This window comes from Chaetodon trifascialis, chromosome 15 (assembly GCF_039877785.1).
Source record: "Chaetodon trifascialis isolate fChaTrf1 chromosome 15, fChaTrf1.hap1, whole genome shotgun sequence".
NCBI classification, from domain to species: Eukaryota; Metazoa; Chordata; class Actinopteri; order Chaetodontiformes; family Chaetodontidae; genus Chaetodon; species Chaetodon trifascialis.
Genome location: NC_092070.1, coordinates 7,914,664 through 7,933,628, shown reverse-complemented (window position 1 = coordinate 7,933,628; position 18,965 = coordinate 7,914,664). Strand labels below are relative to the sequence as shown.

The 18,965-nt window shown below is 43.4% G+C and overlaps 3 protein-coding genes across 6 annotated transcripts in view; 2 read left to right on the top strand and 1 right to left on the bottom strand.

The window, feature by feature from the left end:
- The window catches only part of ntn1b (netrin 1b), a 42,137-nt gene extending 41,808 nt beyond the window's left edge, over positions 1-329 (bottom strand). Inside the window, exon 1 of one of the 3 annotated variants that reach the window (XM_070982029.1) lies at positions 56-329. Coding sequence is in view for 1 of the 3 variants with exons in the window: in XM_070982027.1 (XP_070838128.1) it covers positions 6-23 (18 nt within the window). In the remaining 2 variants the exon portion in view is untranslated. Of the gene's footprint in view, positions 1-5 lie in introns of all 3 variants that reach the window. The other 2 variants (XM_070982028.1, XM_070982027.1) reach the window with 2 other exon arrangements.
- A 4,359-nt stretch (positions 330-4,688) lies between these two features.
- LOC139343453 (phosphoinositide 3-kinase regulatory subunit 5-like) lies at positions 4,689-13,162 on the top strand. 2 transcript variants are annotated; one of them, XM_070981117.1, is made up of 18 exons: positions 4,689-4,853; positions 7,020-7,157; positions 7,717-7,817; positions 7,910-7,978; positions 8,112-8,250; positions 8,497-8,566; positions 8,750-8,927; positions 9,031-9,202; positions 9,381-9,449; positions 9,534-10,363; positions 10,521-10,646; positions 11,164-11,295; positions 11,388-11,481; positions 11,646-11,722; positions 11,822-11,915; positions 12,010-12,092; positions 12,199-12,317; positions 12,436-13,162. In XM_070981117.1, the coding sequence occupies exons 2-18, from the start codon at positions 7,031-7,033 to the stop codon at positions 12,581-12,583; spliced, it is 2,628 nt and encodes an 875-aa protein (XP_070837218.1). In that variant the 5' UTR covers positions 4,689-4,853; positions 7,020-7,030; the 3' UTR covers positions 12,584-13,162. The 2 variants fall into 2 exon arrangements, with proteins under 2 accessions (XP_070837218.1, XP_070837219.1); XM_070981118.1 differs by lacking the exon at positions 4,689-4,853 and adding an exon at positions 6,798-6,823 and having other exon boundaries at positions 12,436-12,693.
- A 217-nt stretch (positions 13,163-13,379) lies between these two features.
- On the top strand, positions 13,380-18,706 carry pik3r6b (phosphoinositide-3-kinase, regulatory subunit 6b). The gene is given in 19 exon segments (XM_070980648.1): positions 13,380-13,395; positions 13,811-13,909; positions 14,031-14,143; positions 14,294-14,362; positions 14,900-15,035; positions 15,150-15,219; positions 15,323-15,506; positions 15,783-15,936; positions 15,971-16,021; positions 16,122-16,449; positions 16,557-16,653; positions 16,726-16,845; positions 16,985-17,095; positions 17,595-17,700; positions 17,807-17,880; positions 17,979-18,069; positions 18,175-18,227; positions 18,349-18,462; positions 18,563-18,706. Coding segments are annotated over 19 exon segments (2,130 nt in total).
- The last annotated feature ends 259 nt before the right edge of the window (positions 18,707-18,965 follow it).

The following is an 18,965-nucleotide window of genomic DNA, read 5'->3' as shown; positions in this document are numbered from 1 at the left end:
CGCACTAGCGAAGCTTGTAACATAGGCCTACTTAATGTGTATGAAATATTCTTACGAGGCAAAGAAAACTCCACCCAGGACACTACCTCCAAATAAACTGCTCGGTCTGAAAGTGTAGCACAACTCCTAAAAATTTGGAGAACAAGCTATCCTGTTTACGCACGAAAAACTCCCGCTACAGCACTTCAGCCTTTCCCCGCTCTTTGAAATCCCGAAATAAAAATAAGATCTGGCAAAAGCCCAGCTGGCTCTGAGTGTCCCTCTGCCTCTGTCTGTCCACTCAGTCACACCTCTGCCCACCTCTATCTCTGTCTGTCCCATTCCCTCTCTGTTAGAAGAGAGAAAAGGGGGTCCACTCATTCAGAGGTGAGGAGTCGGAGCCTTCTGAGTGTCTGTGCGGAGGGAGAGGAAGCGGCGCCATCTTCCGGCAGATTAGTTACACTACATGTTAAAAACACACGGGCCAGGAAAGTGAAATGTGATGCAGTGAAATCTGGTGATTTCAAGATAGGACAAGGACAGATAAACACGTGTATGTATTCATTTATTTATTTATTTATTTATTTATTTATTTATTTGCACCATTTCCTGAAGGCAAACAGCTTTTCTGAAGTCGCTGACATTGAACAGAATTTCCTGACTTTTATCTTTCTGTTTTACTGGACAGAGGATGAATCTTCTAGGATAGATAGCCTATTCAATCAGTTGTGTGGCTATAAACAGAAGTCCATTTTATAATTTATTCTATTCTATATATTAAATGTTGTTTAAATCTGAGTCACATAATCAAACTGTTTTAATCTCAGTGTTTCACCATAAATGCATCACAACTTTCTGCACGCTGTTGTCCTTTTTATTTGATTATTTGTTTGTTGTTGCCTCTGGCCCTCAGACAGCCTCAGTCCACCACTGGACACGATTATTATTCATTCACTTCTTCACTGAAGTCTTCAAACTCAAGCTGAAATATACGATCAGGGGTTTTATTGTCAGACTTCAGAAAGCTCCTCCAGAGACACAGAAGTGAAGAAGTGTTTGACAGGCTGAGCAGCCACTTCACACAAAGTACAAATACATTTACATTTGTGCAAAACATCTAAAGCTCTCATTTGAAGTGTGTTAGGCCCAAAACATTAAAAATCTTACTCGACATGTTTTTGATCGAGTTTTCAATCATATTTTCTTCATGTGAGTTGCAAAATTCAGTGAAGAATAAGATGTAACTTCATATCAGAAGAAACGTTTGGAATCAGTTTCTATTAAAATGCAAAGTATTTTGTTTTTCTCAAACTAGATATAACCATGAAGTCCAAACCAAACTCACGTCCATATGATACATTTAATGGTGACACGTTCTGGTGAAATGAAGCGGCTCTCGCTCTATATATACACTTGGTTTAGAATGGACAATAGATGTCATGTGTTCTGATTCTGATTCTCTGAGTCCATTCTAAAGCATCACCTGACAGCCAGAGTTCATCTGTAAACATGGTGCCCATTATCAATGTCCCCATGTCCTTCTCTCCCCGATGGAAAACTCTTGATTTCAGTCCATGTGCACTTTAAAAGTTGTCCACTCTGAGCTGCAGGGACAAATGTCCACACTAAGTCTTCATTATATTCAACACTTCATATGTGAGCTGCAGCTCAGTGTGCTGAACATCAAATTTCATAAAAAGAAAAACAAGCAAATGTTGAAAACACTGAATCAGATTAACAAACACTTTCAAACACAATAAAACAGAGCAGAGGATAAAACATTTCAGTGAGATTTAATGAGAAACTGACCACATCATTTAATTCTGAGCCTTGGGCACATGTTGAGACGTTCATTAACACCATTTTCAACAAGCTGCATTTATTTAACAATGAAACATTTGTTTTTTATAACACATCTGTGGACACAAGCATGTGTAACACCTGATGAATCCAACATTTTCCATATAACAGAGGCATTAAACAGTTTAACGATGAATAAAACTGTTTGCATCGACAACACAGCAATATTTTATTGAGAGAAGTTCAGAGAACCAAACCGAGCGATCCTTGAGCATCAAACCTTTTCAGTAAGTACTTCAACAGCAAACTAACTGTCATACTTTGACATGCAGGAACAGATCCATCACTCAGAGTTAAGGCTAGATAGATCCTCTTGACTCTCAGTGAACGCACGCAGCTAACATTAGCTAAATATGTTTATATAAGATTATTAATTGTGATGCATTGAAGCGGCATTTTAATGTTAGAGCTGATACACCTAATGCTAAATTTAACAACTTTATATGTTGCTGAGAAGTTAAATTAATGTAAAATCCATATCTGTAAAGTAACTGTATCTGCTCCATAAATGTTTTGAACTAAAGCAGAACATACGTCCCTAAATGAGTATAAAATGCTCTATAATATATGATGTTACTCCTCATGAAAGTGTCAAGTGTCTAAAAAGCAGCTTTCTATCAGTGTGTGTGACAGGAGTCCAGTAACCAGACAACCAAACAGTTTCTACTGGACTAGATCAGGGACAGCCAACAGCAGGACATTATTCTGCTCCTGAAATGGATTTCAGGGCAGAGGTCGACCGTGCTGTGGAGGTGATGGAGGTGGCCATCTACGATCTGTTGGCCAATCCTCCACCCACTCCATCGACACCTCCTCCTCTTGTTCCTGGTGAGCTGGAACTCAACATCTCCCCTGAACCAGTGGGTCAGGGTCGAGGATATGGTGGGTGTTCCCCCCGGGAGCAGTTCCTCAGGTGGTTGAGCAGCAAATTCCAGTAATGGAAGCTCCCACCATGAACTATGGACCACCACTGTTCCCAAACAACACTGTGCAGCCAGGTCACCTGTTCTACCACCAGGCTTATAGGCAGGGACAGGTAAGCTACTGAGTATAGATGAGGTCATTAAGAGTAGATCAATACCTGTATTGATACAGATATTATCAATGGTGGATGCTTATTGCCACAGCTTCAGCAGCTCATTCAAACGGTTCTAAGAGTTTATAGGGAGGGGAAATCCTGACACCTGGTGGACAAAAATCATCATTGCATCTCATCAATCACCTGTGTGTGTTTGTGTCTCCAGAATAACGATGTACCAGTGGTGAGGATCACTGGCGGATTCAACCAAAACCTGCGCTGTGTCGGACAGCTGTAAGTAACACACACACACACATCAATGCAAAGACACACACGAGTGAACACAGAGACTGAGCTTCAGTTTGCATCGTCACACACACTCTTTCAACTGTCTGATGCGTCTGTCTGTCTCTCTTTATCTGTGTAGGACTCGAGAGCTGCTGTATGAGCTCCCACAGGTTCTCCCTCCATCTGCCTTTGCTGCTGCTCCACCCATCACCTCCATCTCAAAGTAAGTTTGCTTTGGACAGTTTGGATCAAAATGGATGTTTGTCTTTTTTCTGACTGGCTCTTGATCTGTGGCAGTGGTCACCATCAATAAGCCAGACTCTTCATCAAATCACAGTCTTCTTATATTTAACTTCTGTCAGCTGTTGTTTGATTTCAGGAGTCTGTTCTTTGTCTACCAAACATGTCTGCATGAATATTATTAGAATCTGTGTCTGTTAATGACTTTAATGCACAGCACAGAACAGCACAGACAAGGTTACATTTACACACGTCTTGTATTATTGAGCTTCTTTTAACATTTCCACAGCGGTGACATGAGCTCTCACTCTGTTTTTGTCCCGTAGAAAGAGGAAGCGTGAAACCCAGCAGCAGGACGATCGGCCGTACGTCAAAAAGCCGCCAAATGCCTTCATGCTCCTCATGAAGGAGCAGAGGCCGAACGTTGAGGCCGACGTCAGCAGACCCAGGACCCCACACAGTCTCACTGTGCGGGGTCCTGGGTCACAGAGTAAGTGTGCTGCTTCTGTGTGTTTCACTCACTCACTGTTACAAACTTCATCAAAGTTTGGTCAAAAAATAGTTTGTGTGCATATTTCTGTGTCTGTGAATGTTCTTATGTTGGTGTTTATGTGTGTGTTGACACTGTGCTGTCGTCTGTCCACTGTGGAAGTCTCTGTTTGTTTGAGTCTTGTTTGGATGAGACTGTATTGATCCCATAAAGCTGTGTACAAATCAACTACTATTAGCTCCACCTTTAGCAGCTGCAACGCTGAAGTGTTGTACATGTTGATGCATCAATAAGTATGATCCAGAAATAATCTGAGGCTTTTATTTGGAATAGTTTATTTCTGCACTGCAGTGTTGCTCCTTTTACTTCAGCTAAAGATCTGAATACTTCATAGTTCACCTCGAGGGAAACACGAGTGTCTGAATCTGAAAGTCCACATCAATCCATTCACTGGTCATTGATATTTCATGTAACTTCATAGTGGTGGTGGAACAATAACCACCAGATGAACTGCTTACAATCCTCATTTACCAAAAAAAAAAAAAGATAAATAAACCAATATTTTCAACTTCGGCCTCCGTTGATCAGCCTGTAAAGGAGTGTGGATGGTTCTAATAACCCCTTGTAGGCCACATATCCCTAAAGATAAAAGCATCTGAGGAATATAAACTAATAGTCTGCACCATCAAATCCAGACAAGGCATACGTGGCTCTAAACAAGCTCTCGTTTCAAATGAGGTCCGTCACATCAGAGACTCCTCCTCTGATATTAGTGGATTCTTATGTAAACCTCCTCGGCAGAAACACTTCTTCAGTTCCTGTTACGCAGCGCATGCTCTCTTGACTCTGTGGTGGAGGGTCTGTTTTTGAAAAGCACCACCAAAGGAGGATGTGGTCTCTGTATTGTTTCCCTCCTCCAGTGTGGCTCAGCTGTGGCTGATCTGGGATGATCTCGGACACAAATAACTGCAGATATCGGTAAGTTCTGAGTCTCTCACTGCTGATTGCTCCTTCATTTGAATCTTTTTTCTAAATATATTGACATTATGTTCCTTGTATCTATATGTCCCCTGCTTGTCACAGGTTGGCCAGAGGTGCAATTTCATGTATTCTACCATGTCATATATTCTCTCTCTCTAGTAGGAACATGCCTCTGTTACACAACTTCCATCAGATCTAACTGCAAAACTTTATTCAAGCTCTGCAGACTTCCGGTTCCCCTTCTTTCAAATGCTGCTGATAGCTGATATCAGTGCATTCAGCATCACACAGAGAACATCTGTTATGTATTCAATTGACTACTGATGTGCTGAAAGAAGCCTCAGTAGTGTCATTTCTGCTTTGGTGGAAGATGAGGCGATAAGTAGAATCAAGGTGTCTTTATAATCCAGGGGACAGCTGTACCTCTGCCACTGTCACCTCTCATGTCTCTCATGTCATTTAACAGGCGCAAATAAAGTAACACCTGTGTTTAAATAATCTAAATAAAGACAACAACACATGCTTCCTCAGTAGACAATTGACAGGCCTGCCTGCAGAAACTGGATGTGCAGCGCAGAGCGCAGAGCTCTGTGTCACCCTGCACACAGGTCATGCGCTGTATGTGCATGTAGACGTTTTGTTCTTTGCTGTTCAGGAGTTTGAACTTATTTTTCTGTGAAGATCATCGTTGAAAACGTGTTGTAAACTAATCCCGGCCAGTGTCTTTTGAGTTCTGCTCCAGTGATTTACGGCAGGAAGTCGAGAGGCTTCATGGAAGGATTGTGGAGTAGATTTGAGGAAAACATTTAAAAAAATACAAATTATGATTTGAAGGTGTCACCACATTGAGCCGCACATGTTGCGATTGAGAGCACATGAAAACTAGCTAGCAAGTGAGCAGAGGAGTAAAGAAAGAAGAAAACTGACCAAACCAAGCTAAACACAGACAGCTGAACTGTATGAAAACGTATGATAACAGTGTGCACTTTTAAAGAGCGAGATGTTTTAAATGCATCCACTTTAATGTCAGTTCAAATGAACACATTTGGGACATGACGCACAGAAAGACTCCCTGCTGACAGTACAATGCACACACTCTTTATTGAAAATGCATGTCAGCTAACTAAGATGCCGTCTCTGCTCCTGTCCGGTCTTAAGAAAGCACTCAAAAGAATAGTTTTGATTCATGTTGCATGCTTCCCGGAAGCTCTTTTCCTGTTTTGATGGGCACAGGTGACTCCAGTTTTCCAGTGTCATTGCACTCATTATTCAACACTGGTCACAGTGACACATCTGCCACAGCTGGGCACAATTACCAGTTTCCTAACGCACATCAACATCCTGGAGGCCAAATACTCAGAGGGGCTCCAGGGAAAATATTTCTTCTCATTAAGAGCGAAGTCTGGTGGTGGTCTGATTTGAAGACACATTCTTGGACAAATCTGATTATTTTCTTTTCAATCTTTAATGACCCCCAATGAAATGTTGTTATTTTCAAATATGTCCATTTCATTGTGTGGTCTGTGTGGTTTCGGTTCTTTGTCTCTGTGTGCGTGTGCACCCTAACCACAGGTATCATGTGATCTGTGGTAAGCAAATTGCATCAATTCTTTGTTTTGTTGAACTGTTGTACTTGGTTTTGTTGCTTCAACATATTGAAGGACTCTTTTATCTTTGCTATGGAACACGTCCTTGTCTTTGCTTGCTAATAAGAGGATAAGGAGCAAATAGGAAGTTGTCCTTTTGTACGATTCATTTCCATTCTACCTTTGAGTCATGAAATCTGGTGTCAACAGCTGATTTTAAGAATGAAAAAGTAGAAGTTGTGGCGGCTGTTTTCGACCAGCTCATCTCCGGTCCACTCACACAGTCTGTGACTCACTGGCTTTGGTAGGAAGTGGAAGGCTGTATTTTCTTCTCTGACATCCTTGCTGTGGACATTTGTGTTTGCATCTCTGTCCGTGCGGGTGAGCCTCTTGCTCTGGATTGTGTTTGATTGTTTCTGGAAGGGAACAATGATGATCATAATGTGTGGGCAAGAGCAAGAATAGGAAGTTTGGACTAATGAAGAGACATAATTTGTTGGTTTACCGGAACACAATAATAGGGTGTAACTCTTGTTATTTTGGGACTTCCTGGTGGTTTATCGTCTGTATTTTTCAGTGGATGTTGTGATGCCTCTGCTGAAGAGGATGCAGAATATGGAGCAGAGCTCGTGCACCGAGGATCGTATCCAGCATGTCCTTGAGCGTTGCCTCAGTGGCCTTGGTCTTGACACTCCTGGCAAACAACTCTGGAACGGTAAGACAATATCTCATACCTACCTTGAACAGTAACATAATACAAAAACAAGGCAGAATATATGAACTCTGATAATATAACCAGTTCACACTAGAAATAAACATCTGGCAGAAAGTACAGATGATTTGTTAAAACCAGTGCTGTTGGAAAGAGTCTTAGTAGTAGTAACTTTATTGAAATATGAATGGCAAAGACAGTAAGTAGATTCTGAACCTGTGAAAACATCAAAATACACACATAGCTAAGCTATTAGGAATATAATGTCCATCTTATAGAGGCAAATGGGAATTGAAAGTAGTGACGCACAGAATGAGGACTGACAGACAGCATGGGGGAGTATCACGCTGTCTTATGTAAGATCGATTTTGAAATAATTACTCATAGAACTTAATTCACAACTTCAGCAATGAAGGAAAATAGTGCAACCATTTAGCTTTCATTCAGCGCCTCCCTGAATATTTAATGTTCACAAGTAGAAATAGCACATTAACTGCCTCTCATCAGAATGAAACCTAAAATGGAGAAATAAGAGCTCGGTTGTGTGTTTCTGTCCAACTAGCTGGGCTGTGCATAAACCGGTGGTGTTTGGAGGAACTTGTGAAGAGAGATCCCCACAACTTCCTCATCCTTCTGCAGAAAGTACTGAAGAAAACAAAAGAGGTCAAAAGCCATGAAAACAACATCACCCACACTGCTCAGAGCAATACCATGAACGAGAGCGTGTTTCAATCCAGTGTTTCTGTCGTTTGCAGGTGCTCGAGCAGTGTCGGTATGAACTGGTGGTGCCCCTCACGCTCCTGTTCTCTTCAACCCTCCTGAAAGTGAGCAGCTGTCATTTATAATCACTAGAGGGAGAAGCACAAGCTCTTCAAACTTTAGCGTTGCACAGTAAGACATTTCTATTACACTCTTTCTTATTTGACCTTGTTAGCTGTTTCTTCTTTCTTCTTGCAGGCTCCTCGTGTGGCTCCAGACTGCAGCGTGCTGCACGAGGCCTACCTGCTGTTCCACAGTTTCCTGGCCTGGCCTGAGCCCTGCTGCTCGGCCAGTAAACACCTGCTGAATATCATCCAGCAGGAGCTCAGAGCACCAGGTAGCACTGAAGCAAACATGCACTCATTTCTTCAATAACTTTAGTTAATAGTAAAATAAGTAAGTAAAATTTGGATCATTTTACCTGTAACACAATATTTCTGCGCTGTGGTATTGCTACTATTTCTTTAGTAAAAGATTTGAATATTTAACCCGCCTCCGGCATTCTTCATGTATCAGTGTGACCATATGGGGGCAGTGTTTACCTGCTGAGCTGTAATATACCATCTACCTACTTCTACTGTAGGTATTTCATTTCAAAGACTGGTAAGGACAGAGCAGGGCGTTTCCCCTGAGATTCACTGCTCTAAAACCATGTAAGTTCATTCAGACTTTAATGCTAGCTATGAATCATGTAATTACAACAAGCTAAACACAGCTACTGTTTCTTAATGTCACTTCAAACACTACATCCTTAGTTAGCACTTGGGATCCTGAGACATTGCTCACATCATTGTTCTCCTTGTATATATCTATGATGTGTGTGTTTATTTTATTAGTACGGTACTGTTAGTGAGCCCAGATGAGGACGTCCCTCCAGAGGTCCAGTCTGTCTCAGAGCAGCTGAGTAGCACCCAGAACTCCAGCAGAGACATCAACATCATCCTCATCCTGCACGGCTTTCAGGCTGCTCTGGGCACCAAACACAATCTGCAGGCACTCTACACCGCCCTGCAGGTGACTGACCCATGGCTAAATGTCTAATCGCTCCATTTTTTTTTTTTTTTGGGGGGGATGCACAGTTCCTCTTTATTCTTATAACGTCCCACTCTTGCTCCAGGCAAAGCAGCCTGAGGAGCTGGAGCAGCTTATGGAGGTAGTGACTGACAGCATGGAGACCGCAGCCTCTACAGCAGATCTCAGCACAGCTAGACGAGGTCTGCTACACAGCATGGAGAGGCTCAGAGAAAGCCTCGTGGCTCCAGCTCCACCTGATGGCTGCACAGATACCGGTAAGACAGAAGATATAAACATAAAATGCCATAGACAAGTGGAGACAGACAGACTACATCCCAAATCCAGAATGTTGGAATGAGGAAAAGTAGTTGTTTCCTGATGAGTTGATGTTTTTTCAAGCTTGTTGTCAGACAGTAGTGCTTCTTTAATCTGTGCATCACCTCTTCTAATTAGGGGCTGTTGAGACTTTCATGCTGCCTTTCCCCAAATGTCACACATGCACATGGGAAAACGACAACTTCGGTAATTGGCTCAATTTGATCAACTCTCTCATTATTTAATACAGATCAATATCTAACTGTTTTTTTCTTCTGTGCATTCCTGCAGATTTTCTGAATCAGATTCTTGCAGGTGAGTCTGACCCAGACTCACTTGCAGACTGTTTCCGTAAAGCAGAAATGGACGAGGATGACAATAATGACATCAGTGTGGATGAGGAAGATGAAGTGGAGGGTAGCAAAGCGGACCATCATATCCTCACCACTTCCTGTCACTCGAGGAACTCCATCTCCTCTAGCTGCTCTGCGGTCTCTACACCGTCTGGCTCATCAGGTGTGGAAAGTGACTTCAGTGAGGACACAACACATGAGGACACAGAGGATGGACAAGATAGTCAACCAAAGTTCAGGAGGAAACCCAAAAAGAAGTCCAGATCCCTCTTAGGTGTTGAGCGCTTCTCCCTGCTTTTCAAGTCTCCCCGCAGCCCGGGCTTTTGCCGCCGTGTGCAGAGTATGGGCTCTCGTGGGGATTTTACCAAAGACGTTCAAAGAACTGGGACGCTGCTGAAACACTCCAGGTCCCTGTGCAGACAAGTTCATCCCCTGCATGCATCCACTGCTGCCCTGGATCCTCTGTCCCCACAGAAGCACATGTGTGTGCGCAGGAGGCCGATCCTGAGCTGCGATGAGGGCGATGTGGCAGAAGCGCCTACCCTGGTCAAGGTGGTGGTATTTGGAGGTGACAGAGAGGCTGGGAGGCTGGCCAGGGCGTACAGCGACCTGCAGCAGAAAGAGAGCAAATGTCCCCGACTCACCAAGTCATGCAAACTGCAGTTTTACTTTGTTCCCACCAAAAGGAGAACAATAGGAAGCCCAGGAGGAGGACACACGCCGACTGAAGGGCAGATAGGAAGCTCAACCAAAGCTGGTGCCTCTGTGGTGAGAACATCTGACACTGTCACATCTCAGCTGACTCAGCCTGTAGAGAGAAGTGTAACATGGTTTTCATAGACCTGCCAACAGAAAGCTACGATGACATAGAAAGTTACTGATGTATTTCTTCAGCTGAAGTTCTTTTATTTCTCAACTCTGACAGGAGTCCAATGGCAGCGTGCTGGAGGACAGTACAACCGATATTGCCCAGATGTTGGGTATGATCGACCCCTGGTACGAGAGGAACGTCCTCAGTCTGCTCAGCCTGTCCTCTGACGTCCTTTGTCAGGTACAATACTGGTATCATCACCTTAAATAAGAAGTCAAGAGGTGTTAGAGTAGAAGAAGGGTTACGTATGTTGGAGAGGATAGTCAAACATTTTTTTTTAGAAGAGCAGGGAAGAGATTTTTTACTTTTTCTCATCTCAGATTTATTCATACCCAGTGAGATATGGGTATGGATGGTGGTGGTTTGAGAGGTAAAATTGCAGAGCTGAGGCTGCAGCATGTTGGGAACGATTCATTCTGGTTCCCTCATTCTGACATAACACTGCAAAGGCTCCTGAAATGTTATGAAATCAAATATAAGATTCAGCCCCCCTCCCCACCCAAATTATTTTCTTACAGTCCCTTATTAACGCAATCTCAAATCTGTCACATCAGGGTGATGTTTTACCATTTCAGATTAAAGGCTAGTTCTTTACACCTCATTCCAGGTGTTGCTCTGGTAAAACCTGTGTCATGATCTCATTGTGTGCACATCAGTCCCTCATTATGATCTATACTGTGTGTTCCCCATGAACCAGACTGCCTGTAAGGAAGGTGATGTTTCAGTGAGCGGTGGCAGCGTGGAGAGTCTTCCCCTGCTGGCAGACTTGGTGCTCTATTACTGTAGACATGCAGACCGGCCTGTTCTGTTGCAGCTGTACCAGGCTGAGGTCAGAGAAGCGCCACACACACGTAATTTGTCACTCCAGTTAATAAATGTGTGAAATAAGAAATGAATCATTTGGTTTCTCCCTCCACACAGCTGACCCTGGCTGGAGGAGAGCAGAGAAGGGAAGTGTTTATTCACTCTCTGGAGCTCGGCCACTCCGCTGGAACCAGAGCTGTTAAAGCCATGGGTGAGTCACACTCTGACAGATGCACCCACACAGCCACAACAGTATGCAGATACAACCCCCCCCACCCACCCACCCACCCACCCACACACACACACACACCCACACACACCCACACACACACACACACACACATGCATAGTCTAATGTGTGCTGTGTGTTTGTAGGTGCTGCCAGCAAAAGGTTTGGAATTGATGAAGAACGGGAGGCCGTCCCGCTAACGTTAAGTGTTGCCTTCAACAAGGTATAGCTCCTGCTTTGACATCCGCAGCTTTCCTGCAACACAAGCAAAGTTTAGAGCCGGAGCTATTTTTACATCTGTGCTGTCTTCACCTGATTACAGGTGGCTGTTAGTGGGAGGAGTCAGTGGACCCATACAGACATTGTTTGCACGTCGATAAATCTTTACAAAGCCTGCAGGACACCTGAGCACCTAGGTGAGTGGCAGTGATACAGACATAGTCCCAGTCTCTCAGTCATGAACCAGCTGTTGAACTGTGTTTTTGTATCAAGCAAATCTTGTCTGTCCAGATTCCAGAATAGAAAGTCTGCAGCTGACAATGACAGAAGTCCTGAAGAGGCAGTGCTCCAAGTCCAAAAAGAGCTACAACCAGGTGAAGGACGGTTTTACAAGTTTAACACTAAACATGCTCTTGTGCACACCCACCTTATGAACCCCCTCTCCTCACACTTCTTCTCCCCCCACATGCCCTCTGGCAGAACATCTGCATATCAGAGGCGAAGGTGGACAAGGTGCATGTGAACGGCGGGGAAGACGGGACAACGTTTTCTGTGTGTCTGGATCAAGATGAGAAGAAGTTCATCCAGAGTGTCACCAGGTAACTAGTTTATATACACGTAGAGGATTCATGCGGTCAGACAGTAGAATAAACAAAGTGCAGCAAATGTGTCTTTGTCTCTGGACGTTATTCGACGTTATGCCTTCTGTGTCCTCAGGTGCGAGGTGTCTCTGTGCTGTAAGCCAGGAAGCAGCTCAGACTGGAGGTCCTACAAGCCCTTACCCGGCCAAGTCCAGCCTCTGCACCCGTCTTACTGCTCCCTGCTCTGCCTGCCCATCACCTCTTTCTCTGCCTCGTGTCCCTGACACACTCTTTAGACGATATGTAACTTACACAGCAGCACAGGAGGCAGAGTGTTCTGAATAGACAGTGAAAATGACAGCAGGGAGAACAGCTGCACAGAGCTAAGGGTGACACTTATATATTTCAGGGTTTGTCCTGTAGCTAATGTCAAGGTGTGTCACATTGTTATGAGGAAAACAGCTCTTTGGGGGATTATTTTCCAGCTTTCTACTGTTTGCTTGTTTTTTTTTACCCTCATCACATCTTCGATTACTGTACTCACTGGAAGAGACTTTTAGCAGCAAAATCTGTGAGCACATGAATACATTATACAGTAAGAATGTGTATGAATTGATCTCAAAGGGACGTTACTTGTCAACAATCTGCTGTCAGAAGCATAAAACTGATTACTTGATTACTATTGTGTACGTTCTATTGATCCATGACAGAGTCAAACGCTGTTTTTGAAAAATGTCTAATAAAATAAGCTATTTATTTTCAAGTGATAGTGCTGAAAACCTGTTTTTTTTGTTTGTTTGTTTTTTCAGAAAATACAATGCATAATGGTTTTATGTGTCACACAATAAAAGCATACTTCAGTCAGCTGCGTTTATTCTTTGCTCTGCCTGTTTAAAAGTGACCGCCTTTCCTGAACTTCCTCTTATGAGTCACTCACTCCGGCTCACTCACTCACTCAATAAACACAAGCAGAGAAACTTCAAGGGAGATATGATAGATAGTACTCTCTGGATTACTGCAGGCAGTGTAACTTAGTTTGATTTGCTGTTGTCATTTGATGGATTCTTAAGAGCAGACAGGATGGTCGATCCTACGGGTGAGTGCTTTTTTTTTTCTCTCAGACTGTTTTAATAATTAATTACTGGAGTACACTAACTTGTTTTGCCGGTTTAAACTTGCAAGTGTAAACTTATCTAAGAGAAGATGGCCCTTTGTTGATCCCACAGTGCGGAAATTTGCAGTGTCATAGCAGCAAATGAAATAATGTAACGGTAAGAAGCATCAGTAAACACAGCGGGTGAAGCAGGCTGTCACTGAAGGAGCTGTCCAGTGCATGAGGTGTGACATGTTCTCCATCAGGGATGATAGCTTAGCCATCACTTCTTTCTCTGGAGCGCCCCCTGCACTCCACCTGCAGACCTGAGTCTCCTCAGCAGATACAGTCTGCTCTGGTCTTTCTTATAGAGTGTATTTGTATTTGCATTTGTAACATGCGTAATCTCCATTTTTAGCTGATGTGGCTCTCTCAACTGCGGACTGTGAGTCCAGCCTGCACAACGACGTCCAGGCTCTTCTCAAAGAGATGAGCAGGCAGAGTGCTTCACAGAAAGGTAGCCACAACTGAAGCACTGTAAGCCAAATAAGATTAAGTACAAGAAATTCAGTTAACTTCAGCAAACACGCCAGTGATGAGTCAAATGTGAAGCGAACTGCTGTCTGTGTGCTCTGCAGGAAGGCTTAGGTGGAGTCTTCAGAAGAAGTTGGAGAGCGATCCATCCTGCAGTGTTTCACTGATCCGAGTGCTGCTCAAAGAGCTGGAGAAGAAGCTGAAGAGGATTAGCAAGGTTTGCTCCTTCAGCTCTGCTTTCAGATTTCAAAGTGGAGTTTAAAATTTCATATAGGCCTGTATGCTTTATTTGTTGAACAAGAATATTTAGCAAAAGCTGATTTGAAAATGAGTTTTGATATACCTTTTTGTTTGATGACTGTTATAGACATATAAAATGCGGTCTTACATGCACGTCATCCCGGTGCTGCACACTCTCTACTATGTGGTTATTCAGGTAAGACACACCCTTTTGTCTCCAGAGAGCTTTAAAAGCTGTAAACAGATGCAGAGGAAAAGACAAAAAGCTTATTACTCTACACCAACAGGCAATTCAATATGTATTATTTGAAATATTTTCTGTCATACTGGGCTGCACGGTGGCGCAGCAGGTAGTGCGCATGCCTCACAGAAAGAAGGTCGCAGGTTCGATTCCCGGGTCGGGCCTTTCTGTGTGAAGTTTGCAAGTGCGCATGCCTCACAGAAAGAAGGTCGCAGGTTCGATTCCCGGGTCGGGCCTTTCTGTGTGAGGTTTGCATGTTCTTCCCGTGCATGTGTGGGTTCTCTCTGGGTACTCTGGCTTCCTCCCACAGACCAAAAACATGCTCATTAGGTTGATTGGTGACTCCAAATTGCCCCTAGGTGTGAGTCCAGGGTGTACCCCATTGACAGCCGAGATAGGCTCCGGCCCCCCCGAAAGGGATAAGCGGCATAGAAAATGGATGGATGGATTTTCTGTCATATTGTTTTACTTTTTCTGTACTTATCTTTCAAGTCGGGTTCCATGATTCCTACCAGTCTTTACCAGACAGTGTATGAGTGTTTGATGAAGCTGCTGATATTACCATCACCTTACTCTACGGTGGCCCTGAGCACTCTGAGAAGCATCAAGATGGAAATGATCACACCGGGTATCATGCATCCATGCACAGTTTCAGAAAGCTGAAATCACTTACATACAATACAGCGCAGTGCTGCAAAATGCTTTATGTAAACACTTGACAGACGAATGCCTTCCTCAACAGGTTCCTTATATCAGAGGAGAGTCACCGCAGAGCAGAGCTTGAAGAATGAGCATTTCACTTTGCAGGAAAAGTGAGTTTATTTATCAGCTTGTATTAAAATGGTGCAGACTTTAACACTAAATCAGATGTTTTATTATGACCGTTGCCCTTCTCTGTCTGTTAATATCCTCCAGGGTGTTTGTGCTCGCTGACCCAGCTGTGTTTTCTGTTCAACTGGAAGCAACAGTAAGAGCAGACCTGGAGGTGTCCAGTTATCTCAGGAACACAACAGCCATGGAGAAAAATGTGGTGCTACGTGTGCTGCAGACAGGGTTGGAGACGACCTGCCAAAGCTCCAGACTGGCTCAGGCTCTGGAGGTAAGCAAATGGGAAGGACATGCGAGCAGAGTGGGTCTATGTTGGTAGGTTGGTCCACCACTTTGGTCCAGACAACCTAAACATTAGGTTGCTGTCACGGTGAGTGAATTTCCATGCTAGCATTTAGCTCAAATCAACCCTGCGTACACTCTTGCTTGCATGGCTGTGCATTCTTAGTCTTACTGATAAAGGCTTGCTTGAGGTAAGTTCATTCCTCACTAAACTACATAAATAATTTTTTTCTGAACCAGACCTTGTGTCTCTTGTGCATTGCAGGCTTTAGAGGACCATATGGTAGAGAAATGTTTTCAGGAAGTGGTTCTTGCTGTGGAGCAGAGTATAAAACATGGTGCAGGCGGCCGTGCAAGCTATCTGAACAAACTACAAGACATACACAGAGACATCTTGACTGCCTCCAAAGAAGGTGTGTGTTCTGCGTTCTGATGATGTAACACTATTTCCAGAGACCTTTCCAGAGATCAACTTCCTCTTGTGGAGATACGACGAGGATCTATGTGAGTCAGTGCGACAAACAAAAACTGCCACTGCTTCATATTTCTGTTCAGAAGACATGTTGCTGCAGCAAAATGTCCACTAAAAGTATCTTTCCTGAAGGGAATCTGCTGGCAGACTTTGCCCTGAAGATCAGAAAAGACTCAGTTAAGTCTGAGGACGGTGGGACAGAGGGACATCAAAAAGAGAGCGACTTCGATGACAGAGAGCAACCTCCAGACAGAAATCCTGTGCCAGCATTTAATCGGAGAAATGCCTTTAAGAACATGAAGTCAGCAGATAAACTGACCCTAATGAAGGAGAAGATAGAAGCATTTCCTGGAAGCTCTCCTGTCCAAGAAGAGGACAGCAGGCATCAAATAGCACGGGTAGTGGTAATGGGGGACGATCGTGTGCTGGGAAGGCTTGCCAGGGCTTACCACTCTATGCGGTGAGCAGCTGTTCTGTTTCTTTATCAAAGCCATCTTCCAAATACTGTAGCACAGTGTGTGTCTTCTTACAGCTGCCCATTAATGTTTTCCATGTTTTTCCCAATAGAGAAAGAGAGTCGAAACATCTTATTTTGTTCAAGAAACTGAACCTCCAGTTGTACTATATCCCAGTCACTGATGTGGAGCCTTCACTCTGTCCACCTGTGAGTTACACTGAGTCACTCAAAGCAACGCTGACTGACTGGTCACCCTGTAACACCTGTTATTCCTCACAGGAGGGCTCATGTCAGGATGAAGGTAGGCTGTCTCTGGCCTCCTTATTGGGAAGAGTGGATCCATGGTACAACAGCAACATCAACAGTCTGCGAGCGTCAATCTCCAAACTGGAGGGGATGGTAACCATAGATTTAAACAAGATGGCCATGTTAGCAGCTCAGTGAGGCTGTAGAGGCACACCACTGCTTTGAGCTGAATGCTAGCAGCATGGTGAGGGCATTGCTTGTTCATCTGATACCTTCTTCCTAATTACTGCAGTGCTCTGATCACAGCAAGCCATCGCAGCAAAACCTCTTCCTGTTGGACACCCTGTGTTACTACCTTCGCTGTGAGACGCAGCCAGTTAACCTGCCGCTCTATTCAGTGAAGGTACAGTGCAAACTGTCACGTGTATTGATAATCAAATGTACATGCATGCAAATGTGTCAACAGAAGTAGCAGAAATGCCAAAATGTCAACATGTTGTGTTTGTATATTGTGCTGCTGCTGCTGCTGCTGCTGCTGCTGCTGCTGCTGCTGCTGCTGCTGCTTTTACGCTAATCAGTTATTCTTTATGTAAGCAATTGATTAAATGACCTTGTATAGTGTGTGCATCACCTGTAGAGAATTACCACCTGACTATAGTTTCTCTCAACTGACTGCGTTTACATGCACACTAATATTCCACTATTATTGGCAATATTCTGAATTTTATACAGGTGATGTTAACAGCATATGAATATTCCAGATGATAACTTCCATTTCACCAAAAATAAACTTAATAGCTTTTATTAAATTCCCTCTAGTTATCTTCTTATTTTGTTGTGGCCATTTCACAATGGATGCTGCACATGTACTCGTGGATTGACTTAATACAGTATGTGTTTAGATGACCCAGTCCAGCGGTGGTGTGAGCTCTGTGGTGGAGGAGGTGTTTGTGTCCCATCTGGAGGCAGACATCCCAGAGTTCAGACACATTAAAGAAAAGTGCCCAAGTATGTTTCTGAATCTCTTTCTGTGTGTATTTGTGTGTGAGTGTATGGTTACCGACATGGCTGTGCTAACTCTGTACTTACATAAGGAAGGTGTTGTCTTTGACAGAGGAGCGGGCTGCACGCAGACAGAAGGCAACAGTGGAAGTGTTTGGAGCAGTCATCTCAGTCAGTTATACAAAGGTCCACTCCTTATTATTAACTGTCAATATTAATATTGTGATACTTTCTATACAGCATTAGCATCAACAGTAGGATTTTGGCCATTTAATCTTCAACAGATCCCTTTAAGCAAACGAGAAGTTGCAATGGGAGTGGCGCCCATGACATATGGCATGGTGATTACATCAGAGCCGGCAGCTGTAACATCAGGTTTACCTTTTCTATGCATTTGTATTTACATTTAGTTGACATGCTAATGCAAGGGAAGGGGTCCAAAGGTAAAAAATGCTGAGTAATCCTTATCATCTTGTCCAGGTGAGGATTATCTTACTGTCAGGTTTGACACTGTGAACCCCGGATACAACACTGTGAGAAGATTTTTACTTCTAATTAGGAATATAGGCACATTTATTACTATCATTATTTGACGTAACTGAACCATTAATGCCACTTGCTAAACTTTCTAAAGCTTTTCTGTTTTGATTATAGGTGATCCAAACACAAAACATCAGCATCAGGACGATGGAGCATCGAACACTCTCTGTGTGTCTGGACAAGGACTCTCGCAGGACATACACTGATGTCCAAAGGTCATTTTTGACAGTACATCTGTGTTTCACGCTGGCTCTGCTTCACCTTAAGCATAGTGAAAGTATGATATAATGTAATATACATTATAGGATATCTATCTATCCTTTATAAGATAGAAATTTCTCCGTGCTTGGACCCAGGATGCAGCATCCGGACCAGGTTCAGTGTCAGCAGTGAGCGAGAGCGGCTGTTGAGCAAGTACCTGGACAAAGTCCTGTCACTGCCAATCAACACCTTCACTGGTGTGACCCTCTGAGAGGCATGAGCTATCTGCTTCATGTGTACAAATGATGCACACATTGATAATGTCCAAATTGTACGCTACATCGTGTCCATCTTTAAGCATCTATAAGCAGTATTTTACATTTAAAAAATCATTTATAGCACATGATGATGAAGTTATAAGCAGAAGTAAGTGTTTTTAATGTATTTCTCATGAACTTTAAGGCTCCCTGTGGGCACGCATAAGTGAAGGCTGGTGTATAAACTGATAATGAATAACAACACAGTAAAAC